This window comes from Panthera onca, chromosome B1, assembly GCF_046562875.1.
Source record: "Panthera onca isolate mPanOnc1 chromosome B1, mPanOnc1 haplotype 2, whole genome shotgun sequence".
Taxonomy (NCBI): Eukaryota; Metazoa; Chordata; class Mammalia; order Carnivora; family Felidae; genus Panthera; species Panthera onca.
Genome location: NC_138342.1, coordinates 167,267,460 through 167,292,818, shown reverse-complemented (window position 1 = coordinate 167,292,818; position 25,359 = coordinate 167,267,460). Strand labels below are relative to the sequence as shown.

The 25,359-nt window shown below is 36.2% G+C and overlaps 1 protein-coding gene across 1 annotated transcript; it reads right to left on the bottom strand.

The window, feature by feature from the left end:
* ATP6V1B2 (ATPase H+ transporting V1 subunit B2) lies at nt 1–25,359 on the bottom strand. Its single transcript, XM_060653359.3, has 14 exons — nt 25,104–25,359; nt 17,976–18,031; nt 13,019–13,117; nt 12,171–12,264; nt 11,964–12,041; nt 11,372–11,511; nt 10,740–10,841; nt 10,291–10,388; nt 9,563–9,686; nt 7,814–7,964; nt 5,854–5,936; nt 4,527–4,631; nt 3,464–3,593; nt 1–1,427 (listed from the first exon to the last, which is right to left on the bottom strand). Exons 1-14 carry the CDS (start codon nt 25,237–25,239, stop codon nt 1,288–1,290), a joined length of 1,536 nt encoding a protein of 511 aa, XP_060509342.1. The 5' UTR covers nt 25,240–25,359; the 3' UTR covers nt 1–1,287.

Here is a 25,359-nt window from a genome sequence, read left to right as displayed (position 1 = left end):
TTCCATTTAATTTAACATTTATTTTCATTTTATATCCACATGTCACATTTTCTACATTAAAATATAATCATGCTGACTCCCCCCACCCCTACACCCTCAGAGAAAAAAGAACTTTACACAACTTGAAAGATGGAATGCACAGAGAAGTTGCTATTGCACCCAAGTAACAAAGAACACAAAGAGACTAAACAGTAGACATGGCAAAAGTGCATAGAAGACAGCTCAGGGCTCACAATAGGAAGGAGCGAGAATTAAAAGGCGAAAGCTTTTAAATGCTATCACTTGTATCACAAGATTAACCTGAAAAGGCAGAGATGGGTCAGAAAACAGGACCAAATAGGGGGTCTTCCAAAGGCTGCTGTCAACAGAGTTTAAAATATCCATACACAGAAAAGCTTTCTCTTCCCCACCTTGCCCTCAGCGTCTGGTAAACACTTTAGAAACTTAAGCCACTGTCAGCATGTCAGAATGTAGAATGAATATGGGTTTTTCCTTCTTCTTTTATTATACCCCGACTCTTTCCAAGCAACAGTTCTATTAGTTATTTTAATTATGATTCCTCTGCAGGGAAACCCAGTAAGGATCATTAAGACAAGGCATCTCACTACTATCAGAGTGATGCCAGCTGTGCAAAAGCTGCAGGATTCTGTGTCACTCAGAGGGAGGGAGAACAGTAGAACACAGGATTCCCAACTCATATGGACTAAAGAGAAAAGGGAAACTCCTTTTCTAATCTAGTCATTAAGTAGGAAAAAGCAGGTGGAAAGTTAAACCATCTGCTTAGAGCAGCAGCACATACCTACGAGCACAGCAACAATCCAAAAACAAATGCTCAGGGAAAAGGCTCTTGGCTCTTCAGACAGGAGGCTTCTTTTAGACCTGATCCTGGCCCTAACTTGGAGATCAAAGCGTTATAATTTCAGACAGTGATACTCTTGAGGGGGCTGAGAGATAAGGTAGAGGAGACCCAAATAATGAAGACGTTATTAGGCAACTAACTGTACCACTATGTACAAACACACATCAGTAAGAAAAATTCACCTCCATCCCTGAAGCTACTTTAAAAAGAGCACTGATGACCTGGGTTTTCTCAACAGGGGATATTTTAAAGTCTGTTAGAAGTTTAAAACATTGCAACACTGGCACAGCATGTTACTATTCTTTGTTTTTAATTACAGGGTAACAAGGCAAACTCCAACACAGAGATGGGGGATTAGGGAGTGCAAAAGGAATAAAGAAAACAGAACACTATTTCACAAGTGTATCGAGCCAGCGATAAAGTAGCAGCTAATGCTTTGCAGAATCTCGAGGATAAAATTCACTCAGGGTGCTCTGAGGGATTCTCTTCAGCATTTCTTTGGGGAAGATTCGGAGCAGTTGCCAGCCAATGTCCAAAGTCTCATAGACAGTGCGGTTTTCATAAGGTCCTTAGAAAAAAATGAGATTGAATGAGTAACGGTAAACTACTTACCACTTATCAGTGTTATTCATTATTTATGGCACAGTAGGGCTGTGAGCATCGAGTATAAACAAACAAACAAACAAAAAAAACAGAAACAAAGCAGTTAGGTCTCCTAAGACTGAAAGCAACCGAATGTGTAAATGAGGATACAGTTAAGTACCATCAGGAATCAGAGAAAAGGGAGAGAGGCCTGCAGGTCAGAGAGGGCAGTCTGGTGTGTGGGGGGACAACTTTTTGGATAACTGGGTAGGATCCTAAATACCTGGAGCAATGGAAACTAGACCCAGTATTCTGTCCAGAGATTACAAGAAAGGCCCTTTTCTAGAAACAGAGGATGAATTTGAGGGAGGGTTGTACACACTGAGAAACCCTAAATGTCAACTAAATACCCTGAATAGGTCAGTCATTTTCAAAGTTGTTACTAATTATTTTTAATAGCAGAATCACTCTTATCCTCAAATAAATTTCATTTCTTGCCTGAAGAATCAGAGTGGCTGAAATTCTGGGTTCTTTTCTCTACTAAAAGAACTTCATTTTAATCTTTTTAAGGTACTACGATTCTGCATTAAAAAATTATCCACATTTTTTTGGGTTTAATGTTAATAAAAAATGCATCACATACATAGAAGAGTGCACAGGTCCTAAGTGTATAGCGTGATGCATTATTCCAAAGAAAACACATTTGTTGTAAGTACCACTGAGGTCAAATATAGAGTATTAGCAGCATTAGCAGGTGGCAAAGGAGAGACCAATCAAAACAGCTTGAAAACCCTACATGTGCTATTTGATGAAAACCATTATAGAGCCTTTTTTACTAGAGGGACAATCAATAAAATTAGTAATAAATTTATTCTAGCAATGAGACGTAGAGAGTCAGGAAAAGTGATGAAAAAGCTGGCACTGATGACTAGGATGATGGGAAACGGGTATGGACTAGGCCTTAAGATGCAAAGTGTGGTCAGAGATCAGTAGCATCCACATTACCCAAGAAGTTGTCCAGATACAGAATCTCTAGCTCCATCTAGAACTACTGAATCAGAATGTCTAATTTAACAAGATCCCAGTTGATTCAAAAGTGTATTAAAATTTGAGAAACACTGGACTAATGTACTGTAATGGAAATGAAACCAGAATAGGATATCTTATTTATTGTTTATTTCCATTTATTTTGAAAGAACATGCACAAGCAGGGGAGGGGCAGAGAGAAAGGGAGAGAGAGAGAACTCCAAGCAGGCTCCGTGCTTAGGATATTTTAAATAAGAACACCACAAATTAATAAATATTTGGTCACTGGAGAATAAATGAATAAAAGTGAAGAATAATGCCCAATTACTGAGCTTGGGCTCAGTAGGACAATGCTCATGCAAGAGATAGATAAACTGAAAAGAGAACTGCTAGGCAGGTGTTCAGCAAAAAAACAAAAACCCCAAAAAACTCTGGGTTCTGACCATGCTAAGCCTGAGGAGATGGCAGCATAAACAAAAGTATCCTAGTTGGTGATGTGGGATTAGAGCTTTAGAAAGAGGATGAGGATCCTACATAGCAATTTAGTCAACAGCATAAGAAAAAAGTTAAATCTAGAGGGAAAAAAAAGCTCAGAAAAAACAGGAAGCTAAGCCTCTGAGAAGGAAGAGGAAGATAAGATATCAGAAAAGGAGATGAAAATAAGTGAATCAGAAAAGCCCCAAACCCCCAAAGCAAGAGGAGATCATTGCAGAGGGGTTAAGAGGAAGGAGAACCAGCAGTGGAGGCAGCAGAGCAGAAAGCCAGGTGAAAGAGAAGAAAAAATTCAGATGGGAGCTGAATGGATAATGGAGTTGAAGGCAAAGGGGAAGGAGCTTGAGGGCTAAGTGCAAAAAGACATGATAGACAATTGGAAGAACCTCTTGTCTACTCAGAAGGAAAATCATGTAGAGACCAATGTAAATTGTCCAGACTGGGAAAGAAGTCTTCAAAACTATATATGAGGTTTTTATATTTGTGAGAAAACAGTCATCTTACCCTGAGCAATAAAGTTCCTCTCAAACTTCTGCAGAAATTCCAAGTAAAGAAGATCATCTGAGGTAAGGGCTTCTTCTCCAACTACGGCTTTCATGGCTTGTACATCCTTACCAATAGCATAACATGCATACTAAAGAGAAGAAATGCTTATATGAATAGGGATAAGATTTTATAAATGTTAACAGTAATCTGGGCTATATATTTAGGAGTATTTCTATACCTATCTTCATGTAAGAGACCACAGAAGGAATTTCACATTATTTACAAACATAATTCACATAAAGTTCATATGAAAGTATAAGAAAAATATTATTATAGTCTCACTGAGAAAGGAGTCTTCTGGCATGCAGTCCATAGGCACTACTAATATTCTCTAAAACATACACTTCCTCAACATTCAATGAGCTTACATTTTAATAGCATGTGAAGTCAGAACTCATACCACAAAGAAATCCATCTCAAAGTTCAGAAAAACTATTTGCGGTATGAGGTTTGCTTTTTTTTTTTAAAGTTCACTTATTTATTTTGAGAGAGAAAGTGTGATCAGAGGAAAGGAAGAGAGAGAGAAGTCCAAGCAGGATCCATGCTGTCAGCACAGAGCCCAATGTGGGGCCCGAACCCACAAACCATGAGATCATGACCTGAGCCAAAATCAAGAATCAGATGCTCAACTGGCTGAGTCACCCAGGTGCTCCTAGGCTTACCATTTCTACTTTAAGGTCAAAAGTATTTTTCTTTATGGTGCTTGGTGTACAATCTCATACAACTACAAAAACCAAGGACTTCACAGAATATACAAAGCTGTATCCCTTAGTGTTCTGGTGATTGCTTAAGATCTTAAGTAAGAAATTACAGTATCATTCAGGAATACTCTGGGGGAAAAAAAAAAGACTTGGTTCTAATGAATGATTATATATTCTACACATGCAACCTTTATTAAAGTTCTACTTGGATTGGGAGATAAGTACAGTGATATGGGAGAAAGACAAGAGGCGTAAGACAGCAAATGGACTAAGAAAGGTATTCATTTCTTTAAACCCCATCCTTAAGATGACATACATACCAGCTGGTTAGATACATCAGCATGATCCTTTCTGGTCATACCTTCTCCAATAGCAGACTTCATTAACCGTGATAAAGAGGGCAGCACATTAATAGGCGGGTAAATCTTGCACAGAACATGAGGAAAAAAAGTACATTTAAATACAAAATTCAAGATTTACTGGTAGTAAAGAAGCATTTTGAAACTCATTATTATCCCTTAAATTATATAAAACTGCATTATTTGTTTCCTAGTTAATTTCTAATATCTTTTCCTAGCAAGAAAAGGAAGTGAGACTTTACGGCATAGTATTTCTTTTGAGAATCAAACTCAAAATGAAACCTACAAAAAAAAGTACAAGAGCATATTGAAAAACTAGAATTTTCAACATCTGCCTACAGTATCAAATCTAAATAGCCTTCTGAGCTCTATGTGATTCATATAATCACATATGAAATAAAAAGATTAACTAACAGTAAGTAATTCCACCCAAAAGCTGGTATTAGAAGCCACATCTATTACAAAACCATCAATCTTTTTTTGATTATTCAGCCATTAAAAAAAAATCTTGCCATTTACAACATGGATGGGCCTTGAAGGCATTATGCTAAGTGAAATAAGTCAGGCAGAAAAAGATAAATACTTTTATGTTCTCACTTATATGTGGAACCTAAAAAATCCAAACCCAAAAAACTGTGAGCTTACAGATATAGAAAGGAGACTGGTGGCTGCCTGAGATGGGCGCTGGGTGAAGGGAGTCAAAAGGTACAAATTTCCAGTTATAAAACAAGTAAGTCATAAAGATGTAATCCAGAGCGTGGTGACTACAGTGTGTATAATACTGCATTGCATATTTGAAAGTAGCCAGGTGGGTGGATTTGAAAGTTCTCATCATAAAGAAAAAGTGTTTTGTAACTATATGTATTGATGGATGGTAACTGGATTTACTGTCATCACCCTGCAATACATGTAAGTATCAAGTCATTACTTGGCACACCTAAAACTAATAAAATGTACTGTCACTGATACTGCAATAAAAAATAGAAAAATATATTTTTTTGTATTAATAATAAGACTGGTAGATTATACTATTATGGAATAGAATACCCAAGAAAGTTCTTTGAGAACTCTGACTCCATTTTAAAAGTGGAAACTTCATTCTTAGTATTGGCATTCTTGTCCACAATAGGACTTAAGTATAGAAAAATGACAATTTTATAGCTGTATTATAAACAATTCAAGTTGACATTTTCTGACAAAATAATTCCTAAAAGCAAAGTCAAAGTCACTAAAGAGAAACTGAAGAATAGATTTGTAAGATTGACAGCACTGCTCAAATGTCAAATACCTGTCTATTGTGCAGCTGTCTGTCCACATAGATCTGTCCCTCTGTAATATATCCAGTCAAGTCAGGGATGGGGTGAGTGATATCTACCAGAGGAAAACATCTGACATTAAAGTGTCCATATCATATGAACAAACCCACAAGAAGTGAGAGTACATTACCTATAGCATTACATAAAATGGTGCTCTTTAGAATAATTTTCTGTGATAGAAAAGTTCTATATCTGTGCTGTCCAATATGGTAGTCACCAGCCTAATGTGGCTACTGAGCACTTGAACTGTGGCTAATGTAAGCAAAAAACTTGATTTCAAATTTTACCTAATTTTAATTAACTTTAGAGTTTAAGCAGCCAAATGTAGCTAGAGGTTATCATATTGGTTGGCGTTATTTAGAGTTGCAGCACAGTTAGACATGTATTGGGCATTTAAGGTCAATTAGCTGCATTCAGAAAAAGTACCATGTCTCCTAGTTATTTCTCTCCAAAATATAAATAAAATTCCATTTTAAACACAAAGTTCCCTGGCAGAGGTTTACCAATTTAATATATACTGAGAGAACATGCTTCGTTCATAAGCTATTTCAAGTGGATATGCACCATTTCAACACAGAAAGTATAGGAATGTTAGACAAGCAAACCACCACTATGCAGGCAGCACCAATAAAGTTCCACAAAGCAAGACGTTTTTAAGTTGGTTAAATGCATAAAGTAATTTTGTAGGTACTTTCTTGGAACAAGTATTTTCATGTGAGAGGCAGTATAGTGTGAATTATAAATTCAGACTGTCTAGGTTCTAAAGCTATCACTTCTTAACTTTAATAGGTTACTTTACCTCCCTGTGCCTCAGAGTAGAACATTTACCTCAAAACTGCTATGAGGATCAAATGAGGTAATACTTATAAAACACTGAAAACAGTGCTTACAGTGAGTTATTACTGATTCTGAAAATATTTTGTAAAAGTGCTTTTTAAGCATGGAGGTAAGGACAAAAAGGCAGTAACAGAAGAGGACTACTGAATGGTTTCACTCCCGAGCATACACTCACACAGGCATTGCACTGTGTACTTTCACAAAATAAGAGTCCTTTTTTTAATATTTAAATTCTAGTTAGTTAACATATAGTGTGGTATTGGTTTCAGGAGTAGAATTTAGTGATTTATCACTTACATATAACACCCAGTGTTCATCCCAACAAGTGCCCTCTTTAATGTCCATCACCCATCTACTCTGTCCCCTCACCCACCTCCCTTCCATTAAGAGTCTCCTATGGTTTGCCTCCCCCTCTAAAACAGAGTCATTTTTAAGCAGCCTTTGGTGATCACTCTGTCTCTAAAGTCTTGTGGCATTTCTTATTTGTGCTCTTCATTTGGCACTTAAGCTACCTTACTAGTACACATACATAAAAAATATCCAACTAGGTCAAGTAACTTACATTAAAGAGAGACTGAATTAAAAACACAAAAGGAATTCCTTATATCTAGATCTGTGTCCCCAATAATAGCAGTCACCCAGTAGTAATTTAATAAATGAAAATTGAAAATTTTAATTATAAAGAAAATTGTTTTTCTTCTTCCACAAAAGGATGATTATTATAGGCAGTTATCAAATGAAAAATTTTATTTAGAAACAAATCACTAAACTCTTGAAGGATAAACTCTCAAAAGGATTTCAACTCCAAAACAAATGAACACAGGGGAAAAAGGCTAACCAAGAAACAAACTCTTAACTATAGAAAACAAACTGATGGTTATGGGAGGGGAGGTGGGGAGTGGGGGGAAATGGGTAAATTCTACACCTGAAAGTAATATTGCACTGTATGTTAACTAGCTGGAATTTAAATAAAAACTTTTTTTGGGGGGGGGGGGGGGGGCAGAATTTCAACTCAAAAAGGTAAATGTTCTTCTGTCTTAGAATCAAGTTCTTACAGTGATTAGGTGTGCTATAATTCAAAGACCAAAAGCTTACCATCATTAGGCATGGTGAGAATAGGGATTTGAGTAATGGAGCCATTTCTACCTTCCACTCGACCAGCACGTTCATATATTGTGGCTAAATCGGTGTACATGTAACCTGGGAAACCTCTTCGACCAGGAACTTCTTCCCTGGCTGCTGAAACCTGACAGTAAGTCAAGAAGGAGAATATCACATACCAGAATATGAAAAGTAAGCTTAGTTAGAACATGTTTTCTTAAACATGCCCAATTACAATGTGGGAAGTATCCTCTTTTAATTTTAAATAGTCTCTAGAAGATGACTTAAAAACCTAGCAACACAAGTTCAGATTATTCTGTAACAAATATGTTGGGGGGGGGGGGGCAGAAGTTTTTCTTTTTTCTTGCTACAATCATATCACCATAATGCAAATCTTCAAATATGTTGCTAGAAAAAATCTATAAATCAATCTATAAATTCTATAAATCAAAGGAAGTTATTTTAAAACTAAGAGAACATTCTTAGTTCACAAGATTTATTTCATGCCACGGATCTTGCCATATTTATGTAAGCTAACTAATGCTGAAAAGGTCAAAAGGAAAGGAAATACATACCAGGGATCATTTGATGCAGCTTACATATTTAATTTAATCCTCACAACAATCCTGTGAGGAAGGTAATGCTGTTAACTCCAGCTTACAGTTGGAATCAAGGGTTGGCTAAATAATTTCCCAAGATAACAGAGCCAGGAGTCCATTCATTACACAAAATAAGAATAGTTATAGTCTTTCTCTTAGAGACATGCACACTACAATATAGGCATATATATTAACCTACAACCACCAAGAATTCTAAAGTATTAAGCCCAACTTTTAGGTGTTACTTTGGCACCTCCAAAAGAGTGTGCTACAGTAGTGGTACTCAAAGCATGGTCTGCAGACCAGCTTTTATCAATGTGTAATGAGATAACACAGAAAGTAGAATAAGTATTTAAAAAACTGATGGCAATCTGACATCTGTTGAATCTAGTAAAAGTAAAATTCCAGGCTTGTAAGTTTATACCTTCTTTAAAATTTGCTAATAACTCATTTTAACTGTGCTTTAAAAAAGTACTGGTCTGTGATGGGTGGAAAAAAAAAACTCCTATGCTGAAAAAGCACTGCAATAGAATGAGATATGGTGATGGATCATAGGGAGTTTTAAGAAGCTGGGTATTTATACAGCATGTCTCTTCAGAAGTCCTTTTTCCCTTTTTACATGTTTAAAAGAGTAACTTACTCAAAATTTCAGTAACTTGTATTAGAACAAACACCCCAAACTTCTGGGTGGTAACTACGAAAATCTTAACATTGTTCCTAAAAAAACACTGAGTTTTCTGAAGGAAAAAGTTCTAAAGAGGGTGCTATCAGAGTATGCTGTTTTATTTAAATACTAACATTATTAAGAATGAAATTCTGAAAAGGGTTAAAAATTGACAATCTGGACAAAGAACATCCTAGGAGAATAACTGAATAAACAACTTGCATCATTTGCTCTCTTTTAGAATCAAGTCTTAAATGCATGGAGCTGGTTACAGTACGATAACTAGGCTAATAATTTAAATCTTATCCTATAATAATTTCAACTAGGTTAACAAAAAAAAAAGTTGTGTTTTCCTTTCCAATTAAGGTATTTTACTAATATGTGAGTGATGAAGCTTAAAAAAAATGATTAAAGAAAAATAAAAACTTGTAAAGAGACAAGATAACTCTGAAAAATAATCCATTTTTAGAAAAAAGTTACCTCTCGAAGTGCTTCAGCATAAGAACTCATATCTGTTAGGATAACCAATACATGTTTTTCACATTGATAGGCCAGAAATTCGGCTGTGGTTAGAGCCAAGCGAGGAGTGATAATTCGCTCAATACTGAAATGGAACATTAAGTCCTTTGTTACTCAAATTAAAAGGCCAAAGACTAAACAACATGATTCTGGAAATAACAGTACAGTTTCCCTTCAAAGTTTTAAATAGATTGCAGAGGATAAAGCAATTATTACTTTAAAAGTTCTAAAGTAAGCAGTTATTTTATATATTTTTATAGTAAGAATTACTTAATGCTACAAAGTTAGATTATTTTAGAAACGGGCCCCTAATTTCTCAGAACTACATTGTTCTTAAAACAGAGAGAAACAGGGAGGGAAGAAATAGGCAAGGGCTAGGTTTCTCAAGTAAGAGGAAAAGATCACTTACTAGGTACTAGGTAATTTATATGTATTATCTCACTTAAAATGCACAACAGTATGAGACAAGTATTATTTGTCACATTTTATGAGAGAGACAACTGAACTTCAGAGCCAAGGTGATTAGCCCAAAGCCAATTAGCCAGCAAGAAGAGCTGAATTTAATTAAACACAGCTCTGCCATTCCTATCCCCATGTTGCTTTCACTGTAACGTTTTACTTCCCTTGGCTTAGTAACATTTTTGATCTAAAGCCTGAATGAGCAGAAAGAAATAGCTCTATTTACTTACGTTGGGTCATTAGCCAAGTTCAAAAAGAGGCAGACATTGTCCATTGAGCCATTTTCTTCAAAGTCAGATTTGAAGAACCGTGCAGTTTCCATGTTTACCTAAATAACAATGACTTCATCAGTGCAGGGAGAAGAAAAATTCTCAGTATTTATTTCTGATGAAGGCTAAGCTATGGATCTACACTGTTCCTTCTTTTAAAGTTTCAAGTACTCCCCAAAATTTCACAAAAGCCAACAGAGTAAAAACAGCCTGCTTTGGGTATAGAGAAAATTATTCTTAAATTTTGCAGTCAAGTGCTAAATTTTAATCCTGAGTTTACCCCAAAATGCCAAATTGCAACTTCTCTACCTAGAAATAAATCCAACAATGTATGTGTTGTTTCTGCACTGTTTTAATAACATAAACAATTAATTTTATATGTCATATTAAAACAAAAAAATTATACTTACACCCATAGCAGCAAATACAATTGCAAAATTTTCCTCACTGTAGTCCACTACATCTTTGGATTTCTTTACCAAACCAGCCTGGCGACAGATTTGAGCTGCAATCTGATGACAAGTATAAACGAACTGAGTTGAAATCTAAAATTTTTACAACAAAATCGTTTTTATCCTAAACTTTTTGAAATTGGAATTATAAATGAAACGATGTTCTAAAGGACTTTACCCAAAAAAGTTTTTGTACTTTTTGCAAAGATTTGTAAGAGTAAGCAAGATAAACCTCATGCATGAAAAACACAATACTGTTGAAATGGGCAATGGGTACAAGTGAGTATTGCTGAAAACCCTTTATTTGGTTTCCTACTAACAGTGAAGCATTTGGAAATTCTCCCTTGTGATGAAGTGCCTGGGTAGCTCAGTTGGTTGAGTGTTCAGTTCGGGTCATGATCTCATAGTTTGTAGGATCGAGCCCCGCATTGGGCTCTGCACTGACAGTGTGGATAGATCCTGTTTGCAATTCTCTTTCTTCCCCTCTGCTGTTCCCCCCACTCGCAATAACAAGCTCTCAAAATAAATAAAACATTAAAAAAAAAAATCTCCCTTGTTAAATTTCACACAAAACAGATCCTAGTTCTCACCTCATTGTGTGGTAAGCCAGCAGCAGAGAAGATTGGAATTTTCTGCCCCCTAGCAATACTGTTCATGCCATCTATGGCTGAAATGCCAGTTTGAATCATCTCCTCTGGGTAGATTCGACACTGAGGATTGATAGGCTGGCCTAAAGTAGTTCCAAAAGATAACATTTAATACATTAAGACTATAACCATATAAATAATTTCTTTCTACTCTTAAAGAATCAGTTATTTTTAAAAATCTGAAATTGTTTAAGTAACTTTTCCATTAAGTAACATTTCCAGTCTTTTGTAGACACAAAATATATGGTAGCAGAACTCAAGTTCCTAAAACAAAATAAATAAGAGAGAAATCCTAATTTCAAAATCCTTTACATTTCAAAGCTATTTATATTTCAGATATACCCTAGTGATATTTTATAATATCTTAAAATATTTTATATAAAATTTTAAGATTTCTAGAAAAAAATTAAATAATACAATTAATATGTATCACATTGTCTACTTAAAATATCAAAAAAAAATCACTCTCTGACAAAGATATTATAAAATAGAGGCTATTTTCTTCAAAACACAGAAATCCATTTATTGCTCCTACCCATGATGTCAAGGAAGTCTTCAGCCAGTACAACAGGACCTCTATCGATAGGTTTTCCTGATCCATTGAATACCCTACCTGTAAAACAGTAACAAGACAGTACAGAGTGGACTATGACTCAAACAGTCATAATTTTTAAGAAAGACTCCATGGAAATATGTTTAAAAGAAAACAGATCTCTGCTCACAACGCATAACATCCATTTACCAAGCATATCCTCGGACACTGGTGTTCGGAGAATATCCCCAGTAAACTCACAAGATGTTTTTTTGGCATCTATACCTGAAGTCCCTTCAAATACCTATTGAGAAAGAAAAAGTAATCAGAAGAGTAAAAGGGATTTAGATCATAAGTACTTAAATATTATTTTTGTCTGTTAAACAGCCTATATAAAGTAAAATACATCAATGCATAGTATTTTCATAATAAACAGAGAAATGTCCCTGGTGATGAACCAAACTGCCAACCTCTAAACCAAGGATTGTGCCTCTAGGCCAACTCCATCAAGCTAAGAATGTTGTTTACATTTTTAAAGTGTTTAAAAACAAAAAAAAGGAAAAGAAAGGAAGAGTAAGAATATGCATCACAGACCTTAGGTGGCCCCACAAAGCCTAAAAATTTACTATGTAGTCCTTTACAAAAATTTTGCTGATCCTTGCTCTATAGTACTTTTTAGAGGAACATGTTATTTGAGAAAACTGGCATTTCTCATAATTGGTAACATTAAAAACTAGGTATTATACAAGACAATGAAATAAACAAACTCAGATCTTGTTTTGGTTTCATCCCATAAGCTATAAATTCTGTCTTTTCATCTTTCTCTTTCCATGTGATTATCTGCTTTGATTTAAAAAAAAAAAAAAAAAAGCCATTTATCAGTGGAGCTATTGGGCTAGAACGAATATAGATGCTGACATTTGGCAAGACAACAAGAAAAAATTTTTTCTACCAATAGCCAGTAATCAAAATATACTTACTCAATAATTGCTAGAAAAGACAAGACGTGTCCTTTAATGTTTTTGTTCAACTGGCCAGGTTTTGAAAATGATGCTTACCTGAACCACTGCTTTGGAACCACTAACTTCTAGAACTTGCCCACTTCTCTTCGTGCCATCCGGTAATGTCAAGTGGACAATCTCAGCGTATCTGGGAAACTGTATAAGAAAAAATAAAAGATCAATAACCAACTTTTAAAAGTTCCCCAAATTCCTCTGTATGCTCTATCTCCATCATAGCATGTATGCATGTAAAATCTCCCCCAAAGGTATATACTGAGAGTTTATAACATCGTCAGGTAGTTTACATTCTTTAAACACTTAGCACCTGGTACATATACTGGTAAACACAGCATAAGGTACAGAGAAAGGTCTTAAATCCATAAAAACACAGCAATTAAATTTTTCTTCTCTGTGTATATGTCTTAAACTTTGAAACTAAAGAAAGGCACAAAACTTACAAATGACCACATTCCCAGTACTCAGAACTGACGTTTATTTCTGGGTTGTGTGTGTACTCACCCTTATACTTTGTGGGGAGGGGATAAAAATGCCAACTGAAAATAAGAAGATAAATGTTCCCCCTCAAACTCTCCTAACCAAGTATGTATGCCTCTTCCGTTTTTAATATTTTATTTTTTTTAAGTTAATTTTTGAGAGATAGAAAGAATGCATGCATGAGTAGGGGGCATAGAGAGAGGGAGAGAGACAATCCCAAGCAGGCTCCGCATTGTCAGCATAGAGCCACAGAGCCTGCTAAAGGACTCCAACTCATGAACTGAGATCATAACCTGAACCAAAACGAAGAGTCAGATGCTTAACCAACTGAGTCACCCAGGCACCCCCCACCACTTTTAATATTTTAAAATGCAGATTTCCCAGAAATATATTTTAGTGTTTTGTTTACATAAATGGCAACGTATTATATATATCATCCTGAAGCTTTTCTTTTTCTTCACTTGATCTTATGTTTTAGATCTGTCATGGTAATACTTACCTCTTTTATCAACACAATCTATTGCAAAGTGCATCGCTCCCTGTGTGATGTGAAGGAAAACATCTCTCCATTAAACAATGGTGCATCACTGATTTTAAAACACTCTTTTAAAAATTTTATTTATTTTAATGTTTTTATTTTTGAGAGAGAAGAGAGAGCACATGCGAGTGGGGGGACAGAGAGAGAAGGAGGCAGAGGATCTGAAGCGAGCTCTGCGCTGAGAGCAGAGCCTGATATGGGGCTTGAACTCACAACCCATGAGATTATGACCTGAGCCCAACTTAGACACTTAACTGACTGAGCCACGCAGGTACCCATAAGACACCTGGGGATGCTAACATGTGAATAAATGGGCATCCCAAAATTAATGTTAAAACAAAACAAATGTAGTTAAAATCAAATGACACCACATTTTATTCAAGGTTATTCCAAATTTACACTATTACAAATATGCTACAAGAGCATTCTTGCACGCAGCTCCTCATGCAAGTGGGTTTTCCATAAGGTATTTGGTTACCAAGTGATGGGCTAGAGGCTGTGCCCATTTTCTCTAAATTTTCATACTACTCTACAAAGGAACTGTATTTTTTTAAGATCTCCCTAGCAGTATACAAAACTATCTTTTCCCTGTATTTGTGCCAATCTTTTATTATTTGAACTTTAATTTTTGCCATTTTAATGAAGTAAAAAATAGCATCTTTTCAATATGTATTTTCCAGATTCTCCTAATATGGAACAGCTTTTCATTTCCATTGACAATTAAGACTTCATTACCTATGATTGGCTTATATCTCTTCTTCACTTTTCAAATGGATCTGTTTTTTCTTTGATTTGTAGGAGTCTTATAGGTACTGGATATTAATCCTTCTGTAAGTATGTGGTTCTACTGTTTCTTGTCTTTTAATTTTCTTTATGGTATCATATCAAAACTTTTTATGTAAGAAAATAACTTGTCTTCCTTTATGTTGGTGCCTTTTGTGTCTGGTTTAGGAAAGAAAATCATCTAATCTAAGTCGTACAAATAGTCTTCAATTTTGTCTTCTAGTAAGTTTTTCAGGTTTAGGCTAACTTTAATCCAATTGCCTTTGTTTGTGGTATCCATTTTTTTTCTCATTTTTATTCTTTTTGCACATAGAAAGCCAATTACCCCAAAAATATTTATGCAGCACAAAATGTCCCCCATTGACTTGCAATGCTGCTTTTATCATTTACCAAGTCACAATCTGCACTGTGACAAGAGTTGGTTTGAGGGAGCTTAATTTTGCTCCATTGATAACAATTGCTTATGCCTGCACCAAATTTTTATTTGTAATTTCTCTCTGATTCTGTTGCCTGAGAAGAATCAGTATCTTGCCTATTCTGAGTCTTTTCATTAATGAACATGGAATCTCCACTTATTTTAAGTCTTCCTTTTTGTCTTCCAACAAAGTTTTAAGGTTTTCTGTAAATAAGGAGTTCTGCCACATACAACACTCCTGATTTCTATAGACTGATTCTTGTATCCAGCAACTCTGTGTTACACCATTGTTTCTAGTAGTTTGCCTACTGAATGACTTGGGTTTTAGTTAATGGTATTATCAAGAAATAATGACACCTGTGCCTTTCCTCTAATACCTTTATACTCTTCTTTCTTTTAGCCACAGCACTGGTCAGGTTCCAAGTACAAAGATAGAAAATGGTGGTGACAACTAGGCATCCTCAGCTTTTTCCTGATTTAAATGGGAATGTTATTCGAGTCTCTCCTTAAGTATGTTGTTTGCTGTAGGTTATGGTAAATATCCTTTAAGAGGTTAAAACCTTTTGTTTTTGTAGAAATGAGTAATTTTATCACCTTTTCCTTATTAATTTAGAGGAGCACAAGCACTTTCTAGTTTGATCCATAAATGAGCTGAATTAAGCTAAATGACTGATATATTTCCTAACATTAAATTATCTTTGTATTAATGGGACAAACTCTACTTTGTCACAATTCTATGGATTTTTTACATACTCATTTTTGCTAATCTCCAATACATGACTATTAAAAATTTATTAAAAATTTTGGAATCCGTATTTATAAGCGAGGATAGTTGTCTTTTTTTCTTTTCCACTACTACCCTTTGTCTGGTATGGAAGCCAAAGATGTGCCAGTTTCATAAAATGAATTGAGCAGTCTCCATCTTCTTCTTTTCTGACACAATTTGCATAAAATTATCTGTTCTTTAACCTTTAAATTCTAAAAGCTACTCTAAATGTGGTGTTATAAAGCCATTTCTACAACTACATATATTTACCAGTTTTTCCTCAGCTGGAGCAAACATCAATGAAACTTTTTGATCACTCTTAAAATTACTTCCTGAAAGATATTTTCTGAAGTCCTTCTCGGGGCACCTGGGTGGCTCAGTCACTTAAGCATCTGACTCAATTTCGACTCAGGTCCTATCTCACAGTTCGTGAGATCGAATCCCAAGTCAGGCTCTATGCTGACAGTGGCGTCTGCTTGGGATTTTCTCTCTCCATCTGTCTCTGCCTCTCCTCAGCTTGTGTACGTACATGTGCTCTCTCTCAAAATAAATACACTTAAAAATAAAAATCCTTTTTGTTACCGACTCTTATAGCATCCCACACTTAGCCTTCATAGCAATACTAACTAGATATTTATATATATATGTATTATATTTGCTTCTCCACTACATGATGCTCCACGGGGGAGGGCCCATTGTTCACCATCATATCTTCTGTTCTGAGCTCAGCGCTTAACATAATTGAAATGTGAATATTTTTAATTGTTTTCAATAACATTTATAATGAGTCAAAAATATTATCTAACATAGAAAAAAAAAGGAGAAATAAAGGATTAAAAAAAAAAAAAAAGAAAGCATCCAATCTTTTCCTCAAAAATAAAAGTGTAGGCTCCACTTCACAAAACATTAATGGGCACCTGCCTACACCCTGCACAAACTGAGTGCAATAAATTAAGGCTTTAAATCAAATTGCAGACTAGCATGAGACTGTGGCCAGAAGATGCGTTTGTTATGCTTAATCTTAAGGTTAAAATTTGTAAAGGAACCTTGTCATGCATAAAAATATAATCTTAGTGATAAAGCTGAAGAGACAATGCACTTTGCCCTTTCTTTGAGGAAATGTTTTCCGATTTATTTTCTGCTTCCAGAGAGGTCACATGTCAAACATATTTCCACCATTACTTCTCCCAACAAACTAATAATTGTGTGCTTCTCCCCTAATCCACCCCAACACCAACCAATACAGAATTATTGTTCTAGAGAGTATACTACATAAATTATTTTCTTGGAAAATATTTTGATCATACAGCTCAGGTAGGAGGCTTTCCCTAGGATATTCAATTATAGTCTATATCCTATGCCTCTTTTTCTATAATAACAGTAATAGTGTTTTTAATTCTTAAGCATAGGTGTAGCTAAATAACCAATATGTAACTAAAGATCCTTACAACAGACTGAGTAAGTAAAAACTGTTCTTTAGAGTTTCAGTCACTGCTGAGATAACCTGTTCTTGTTTATCATTACTTGAAAACCAGTGTCAGGCCCTCAAAGATAAAAGTAACTTTGTTTATTCACTCAAAGACCTTAAAATTTAGTAAAGAAGACAAATACTATTAACAAATAAGTATAACACATGGCAGTCTATGACAACAGCCAAAAGATATCACAAAGCTAATAATGATCTATAGGTTATAAAACACATTCATAGATTACTGTTGTTTTTCCTCAATAAACCTATGAGGTAGGATTGACACCGCTCCCCAATTTTCTCTTTCTTCTTTTTTTTTTAATTTTGCAAATGAGGAATTCTAGGCCATAAACAGAATCCACAGTAGATCCACTACTGGAATCCAATATTCTGTCTTTTGATTTTAAAACTAGTCTCCTAGATAGCACTGACATTCAGACCAAAGAATGGCTTAAAAACAGTAACACAAAATTTAAAGTGTGCTGAACAGGACTTAATGCCATGTCTTTAATTACATAAATGTTTAAATGATAATCATAGTGGTATTACCTTAACATGATCTAAGATCACTAGTGGACCATTGACTCCTGATACTGTCTTGTACGCTGGAAAGAAACACAGAAGAGTCAGCTTTAGTCAAAGAGGACAACAACCCACAATTGTCTCTGTAGTATTACCAAAAAGCTCCTCTCTCTACTGCACCTATTATAATATGGAGCAGTGAAACAGTTAAAAACTTTTCATTGAATTTGTGAAATATGCCTGTGCCTGTACAACTTTTCATAATCCATCCTCATCCAACCAAAAACATTTTGTGTTCTTACTGTAAGTCACTTTATTTTATGGACCCAGGACACAAAAACAAAGATGGCATAGAGGGGCAGAGCTCTTTCACAAGTTCCCAGTTTTATATGGAGAAGTGGGGAGAGTTAAGGGCTATAACAGACATAGAGGGTTTGTGGGAGCACAGGAAAAACCTAGCAGTTCTTACTTCAAAGAGAAAAGATAATGCTTTAAATAAGAGGTGGCACTTAACAAAGTAGATAAGGAAGGGAAAGGAAGTCCTCAACAACTTTAAACACAAATGACAAAACTCACAAAGGAAATCTGAGAAAATGTAATCTGTGAGGTAAAAAGCCATAATTAAATGATGTCATAAAAATTACAGGGAAAAGAACTTTAGGAAGTGGGGAGTAGGCAATGGAAGAGGTCAAATAAGATCTTTTTTTTTTTTTTCTTAGAAAAAGTAAAATGTTACTGTCAGTTTAGAGGCCTGTATTTTTCTACTGCAAATTATTCTCTAGGAATAAACTACCAGCCAATAAGGTACTACCCAAATCCTTCATTTCAGAAAGGAGCCAGCTATCCTACACCGACAAACATGTCAAATGTAACGCTATTTAGGTATAAAACAGAACACTCAGGAGACAATAATTCTAATCTCAGAATTAACTAAATTTCATAATCAGAACAGCTGAAAAAATGAAATAAATGAAGAAAACTTAATACAAGGCTTTAAATACATTTTAAGAAATTGTCATCTGAGAATTTTTCATTTGCTTCATTTCTTGTGAGGTCTTGGGATGGAGATTTTTGGCACAAATATAGACTTCCAAGAATGAGGAAACCATTTAATATAACTAGTCTGTCCACTCAAGGGGGTTAAAAACTTGAAAACAATTTCTTCAACCAGAAAGCAAGCACCCTGGGACAAATGCTGGAAGCAGGAAAGCACTATCAGGGGCATTTGTCTTTCATGCTCATAGGACATTTAAACCTGATACCAAATATTTGCTTGAATATCTGTAATTGTAATTATCTCAACAGAGGGCCCCAAATGACTTTTTTAACCTTGGATAATAAAAACCAAGTCACAAATTTAAAAAGCTAAGTTACTTGAATGGATGGTAATGTAAAACAATTAATCCAATTCCCTTCAAATTACAGAAACAGAAAAAAAGAGGCTTTTTATGAAAATCCTCCCCACTATATGAAAATAATCTGATACTCTTAAAAATAATTCCTACTCCTAAAAAAAATTAATTTTTCTCATTTTGAGTGAACTTGAACATTCAGTTTTTCAATGACTTTCTAAAACTGCTATGTAGAAATGCAAAGGGAGCTACATCTGAAACATGTTTTCCTAGAACACAGCTTTTAAAAATATAGGAACGGGGCGCCTGGGTGGCTCAGTCGGTTGAGCGGCCTACTTCGGCTCAGGTCATGATCTCACGGTCCGTGAGTTCAAGTCCCGCGTCGGGCTCTGTGCTGACAGCTCAGAGCCTGGAGCCTGTTTCGGATTCTGTGTCTCCCTCTCTCTGACCCTCCCCCGTTCATGCTCTGTCTCTCTCTGTCTCAAAGATAAATAAATGTTAAAAAAAAAAAAATTAAAAAAAAAAAATATAGGAACAACACATTTTCAAAACCTTCACTTAGTCAGGGATAAGAGGAGGGTCTCAGCTGGTGGGCTGGGGGTGAGGATCTAGTTTTGAGATTTATAGGCAACTATGTTTTAACTTTATTTTTTTAATGTTTATTTGAGAGAGAGAGAGAGAGAGACAGAGAGAGAGAGAGAGAGACAGAGAGAGAGAGAGACAGACAGAGAGCAAGCAAGTGAGCACACAAGCAGGGCAGGGGCAGAGAGTCGGAGACACAGAATCCAAAGCAGGCTCAGGCTCCGTGCTGTCAGCGCAGAGCCCCAACGCAAGGCTAGAACCCAACAACTGTGAGATCATGACCTGAGCCAAAGTCAGAAAGAAGCTTAACCAACTGGGCCATCCAGGTGCTCCTAGAGGCAACTGTTTTGAATAAAATGTAACCAACAAAATTCTTCAGATTCTGAAAATTCTCTCTACTTTTTCACCAAGATTGGCATCTTCTCTGAACTTTTAGCCTCCGCAACCAGATCCTTCAGAATCTCACGTTTAAATTCAAGCTCATTTCAAATTATGAAGTTTTGCCAGTCACAAGCAAAAGCCTGACCAAGAAAAAGAAACACTAGTCATTGTTTTTGCTGGAAACAATGAATCAAGTTGACTTCTGTTACAGAAAATTCTATTTCATCAAAAGCAGTCTCTAAATTTGCAACAATGTACATACTTTAAAAAGTCTATAAATAACCATTCAAATTAATTGTTTAATACCAACACCACCAATATACAGTTAATAAGTAATTGTCAGGAATTCTCACTTAATCTCCATTAACAGATCAGAGTTAACGAATATTATTCCAAGTTTTAGAAGAGAAAAAGGACTCTCAGATAAGTAGTCAAGTAACTTGACAAGGATCTGAACTTTTTTTTTTTTTTTTTTTAAAGTGTATTTAGTTTGAGAGAGGGGGAGAGAGAGAGATTAAATCCTAATCAGGCTCTATGCTAACAGTTCAGAGCTCGAACCCAGGATCCCTGAGATCATGAGCTGACACGAAATCAAGAGTTGGATGCTTAACTGACTGAGCCACCCAGGTGCCCCAAGAATCTGAACTTATATATAGCCTGGACCCAGAGCCACTTGTTCTTTTAACTCTGTACTGCAGCTCAAATTCCAAAACTGAACTGGTTGTTTTCCGTGGTCTGGTACACTCTTGTAATTATTAGTAAGACTTAAGTAGCTATACCACTCAAAACAATTTCACAAGTCTGCAACTTTAGCTATGAAAAAGTAAGTTATTGTTGCTATTTAATGCACTGGACAATACTTGTCTTGTGTCTAAATTTTGTCACTACTGCTACACAGTCTTTCTACAATGGCATATAGCCACTGGCAGAGTGGGAGAATCTAACGGAGATGCTTACTTCTTTCCCCTCACTGGAAAGCTTAAAAAATGCAAGGAGACTACTTCAGATACAAATCAGAGCTTAAGCAACATCTTGATTTAAATTAAACTGACATATACAAACCGAACAAATAAAAGCTATAACCCAAACTAAATAAAAATATTACCAAACTTTACATTTAGAGAGTGTTTCACACTATACAGTGTGTCGTCAGAGAAGTTACCTCATTTCAGATTCACAAAATGCTGGGAGATCAGCAAGGCTGATAAAGCCACTCTACACTTAAACTAAGGCTCTGACAAATTTGTTACTAAATGTAAGAACCGGACTTAGAATTGGATTTTTGGTTTGTTTGGCTTTTTCTCCCCCTAATTCTAAGGTTGGTATTCTATGACCCTGTATTTCTGAACTTAGTCTCCTATATAATTTAATAAATATAGAGGTGACACAATTCCTAGCATTTTGACTACAAACAGGTACTATAAGACAGTTTATATATACCAACTATAGCTCTTTTCCATAATAAAACTATTTTAAAAAAATACAAGCAGAGAAAATGATACCAAACACTACTTTTTACCTCTCAACAGTGTTTACCCAGCCTTCCTCACAATTACTATTAACAGCCCAAAGCAGAGAGAAAAGTTTAGAGTAAGGCTGCCAAAGACATCAAGCTGCTCTACGAAAAGTCAAAACCTATTCACAAATTATATAAACATTTGTATTTACCAAAATAATGACCACTCTTATGAAAATTCCCAGATGAGTAAGTTGAGTCTGCAGGGGATATTCAGAACTTCTGACAACATAGATACATGTTTACATTACATGTTGAACACATTACATCTTTGATCCTTAACTATCAAGCAAGTACTATCAAGTAATATTTATGGAGTAATATTTTAAAATCAAAATTTACAAAGGTTTTAAGAAGCACTTATTTTGTCAGATGACATCCTCTTCCTCCTGCAGGATAGGATATTGTTCAACACTAGTAACACCACTTAATGATTGTGAAATTTTCAGAGAAAATTAGACAGTCATTGCATAATACCAGATCCAGTGCTCTAGCCTACACTTTATTAGCAAAACAAAAACCCTAAGCAATCATCTTCTATTATGCAAGAATAGTAGAGACCCACACCCTGACAGGTGGGTACTGAGAGGTTCTAAAAAAAGGCAAACTGATAATTCCTTTACTTGACTTTTCACTGAGGCTAACTCTGCTCTATGAAATAGGAAACATAAGGTTAGTTCTGAGGCTAACTCTGCACCATGAAATAATAAACTTAAGGTTAGCTCTGATCTAAGTAAGGTCTTAAGAACAATAGAGATTATCTAATTCAAAATGTTCAGTGTATAAAAGTTCTATATGTATTACTGAATTTTGCTCACAATTTAAAAGAAAATTAAGTTTTCTTTCCTTGTGATTAGAAATTCAACTAAAATGCTCATGATTACTTCAAGGCTGTATATCTCATTTTCCATTTCTCGTTAACAGACCCATAATTGTGATGCTGTTTTAAAACAGGATCGAATTTTTACAGTGGAACTGCCGAATTAGTTCCACTCCTTTATTCAAAAAGCACACATTAAATTACTATAATAACATATCACCTAAGGTGGTATAATCAATCTTTAGAAAAATTAAGAAGTTAATCAATATTTACTCAGAAGCAATTAAAACTGTGGGACTAGAATCAAGAATATGGCAATATAAGAAAAGGATGATATTCAAATATAGTTAACTGTTAGCCTAAATTCAGTATCATTTATGCTTTTCAGAATAACCCAGACACAGAAGGGCAACTCAAATAAGTGTCCCAACTCCCTACTCTGATTCCACCCACATTAAGAATCTCCTAAACTATTAAAACAAGGGGTTTAAATGCAGGTTATCAAACAATTACAAGACACCTTCTATGTGTCAAGCACCTTGCTACACTGAGGATACAAAAAGGATTCCTGAGGTTCAGTTTTAAGCATTATATTGTAACAATTCTGTCAGGAGGCATCTCCTCTGGAGTTCTTTTTTTTTTTTTTTAATTTTTTTTTTCAAGGTTTTTTATTTATTTTTGGGACAGAGAGAGACAGAGCATGAACGGGGGAGGGGCAGAGAGAGAGGGAGACACAGAATCGGAAACAGGCTCCAGGCTCCGAGCCATCAGCCCAGAGCCTGACGCGGGGCTCGAACTCACGGACCGCGAGATCGTGACCTGGCTGAAGTCGGACGCTTAACCGACTGCGCCACCCAGGCGCCCCTCCTCTGGAGTTCTTTAGCGCTGGCTAAGCACACAAAGAATAGTGAAAAACCATACTCATCTCTCTTAAGGATTAACAACCATGTTTTAAACAATTTTATTATTTCACTTGATACTCTCTGAATTAACACTGAAAGAAAAATTATATGGAAACTATTGCACCCTTATAATCTTTTCCTACAAGTCACTAATGTTTACCTGCTCTACCCAGAAAAGCAAAGCATGCAAATGCAATTCATAAAATAAAATGTGTAATTGTTGGGTATAAATTTATTGTCAAAATCTATATAAGAATGCAATATCTGTCAATTTCTTGAAACATTAATTTATATAAATCTCCAACAGGCATTTTCTAATTCAGATAATTCTCAATGTAAAAAGCACATTTTAGTAAACCATGGAATCAACTGTGTTTTCCTCTTCCACTCACTGCAGTGCTGTCATATGACCTAGTGATAGATCAGGATAGGATTAGTCAGACTGGAGAGCCCTAGACTGGAACCCTTCATTTGAAATTTTTTTTAACCAAAGAGCCACCCACAAACAGGCATTCTGGCAATTAACCAGTGCAAACATTGTCTCACCACCTGGGGAAACATCAGGTGCTTCCCCAGGTTTTAAAAAAAGTCAATTTCCAGGGCTGATCCCTAATTCCTAAGGAAGCTGTGAAGACATCTGATGCTACACAACTGTACTGTTTAGTAATAAAAATAAATAAATAAATAAACATTTCTTTTGGTAGTCCACTTAAAACATGGTTTATTAAGGCAGGTTTTTTTTACAGTCACAACAACACTTAAACATGCATATGTATGATATGCTTTGCACATAGACTATATAATACGGGCAAAGCTGCTTGGCTTCCCCAGGATATCCTTGCACTCAATCGTGTTAGGTTTAACTCATCAGTAAATGAAAAGACAATGGTAGAAAAGGGCCCAGAGAAAATTAAGAAACGGAATTTTAATTCCTGCTTTGCCAATCATTTAAGCATTTAAAGTCTGGAAGTCGTGTACTTCCCAGACTGTAAGCTTCACACTGTAAAATGAGAGCGTTAGACTAGATGACCTGCAGAATACTTTTCAGCTGTAGCATTCTCTGATATCAAGGTGTCCTCCCGTGGAGCAGCCCTTCCACAAAACATCTCCCTCTGGCTGTGGGCCTGACCTCCATCAAGTAAAAGCCAGACCACGTCAGCGATGGCATTACAGAGTCTCCCTAGGCAGGAACTCCAGACTACCCCTAAAGGTCTATACCAGAGGGAGGAGAGGGTACATATCCAAATGATATGGGGCAGGGGCAGCTGAAGACTGAAGTCACAAGAAGCGGCCTTGCCTCAGAAACAGGAAGCAAGTGCCTGATTAAGCTCCAGTCTAGGGAAGTTGGAGAGGGCGGGGCAAATAGCCCGTAGCCCACCACCCCCAGGAAAAAGTTCCTGGCGGTTCTCTTGCCCTTGGCCTACCTATGTTACGAAAACGTTAGGTACACTCATATCTCCTTCTAAGAACAGACTTTTGGGTCAGGGTAGGGGCGGTGAGAGAGGAAAAAATAAATCCCCCCTCCCCCGCTAAGCAGGTGAATGAGAGCACGGGACTGGGTAAGGAGCAAAAACAAGATTCGTCTTATTCTCTGATACTCACTGAGGCGAGGCTGGGAAAGGTAGTTCCGGCTAACTGCCAGCGCTTGCTCCCGAGATCCCACCACCGGCCTGCTGGTGGGCATGGGTAGCTCGGGTGCGGCCCCGTTCACGATTCCCCGCATCGCCCGCAGCGCCATCTTGTCTTCTCCGTCCCTACTGGCCCCGCAGCTGCCCAGCGCAGGCGCACATATAGCAAGGGCGGACGGTGTGCCTGGCTCCGCCCACGCGCGCTGCGGAGCCGGGGCCTCGCCCCGGCT

Coding starts and splice junctions, on each gene's coding strand:
- ATP6V1B2 (XM_060653359.3), bottom strand. CDS start 25,239: ATGGCGCTGCGGGCGATGCGGGGAATCGTGAACGGGGCCGCACCCGAG. Junction 11,512..11,963: donor AGACTTCCTTGACATCATGG/GTAGGAGCAATA, acceptor GAACTACTTTAG/GCCAGCCTATCAATCCTCAG. Junction 4,632..5,853: donor GACAGCTGCACAATAGACAG/GTATTTGACATT, acceptor GTTCTGTGCAAG/ATTTACCCGCCTATTAATGT.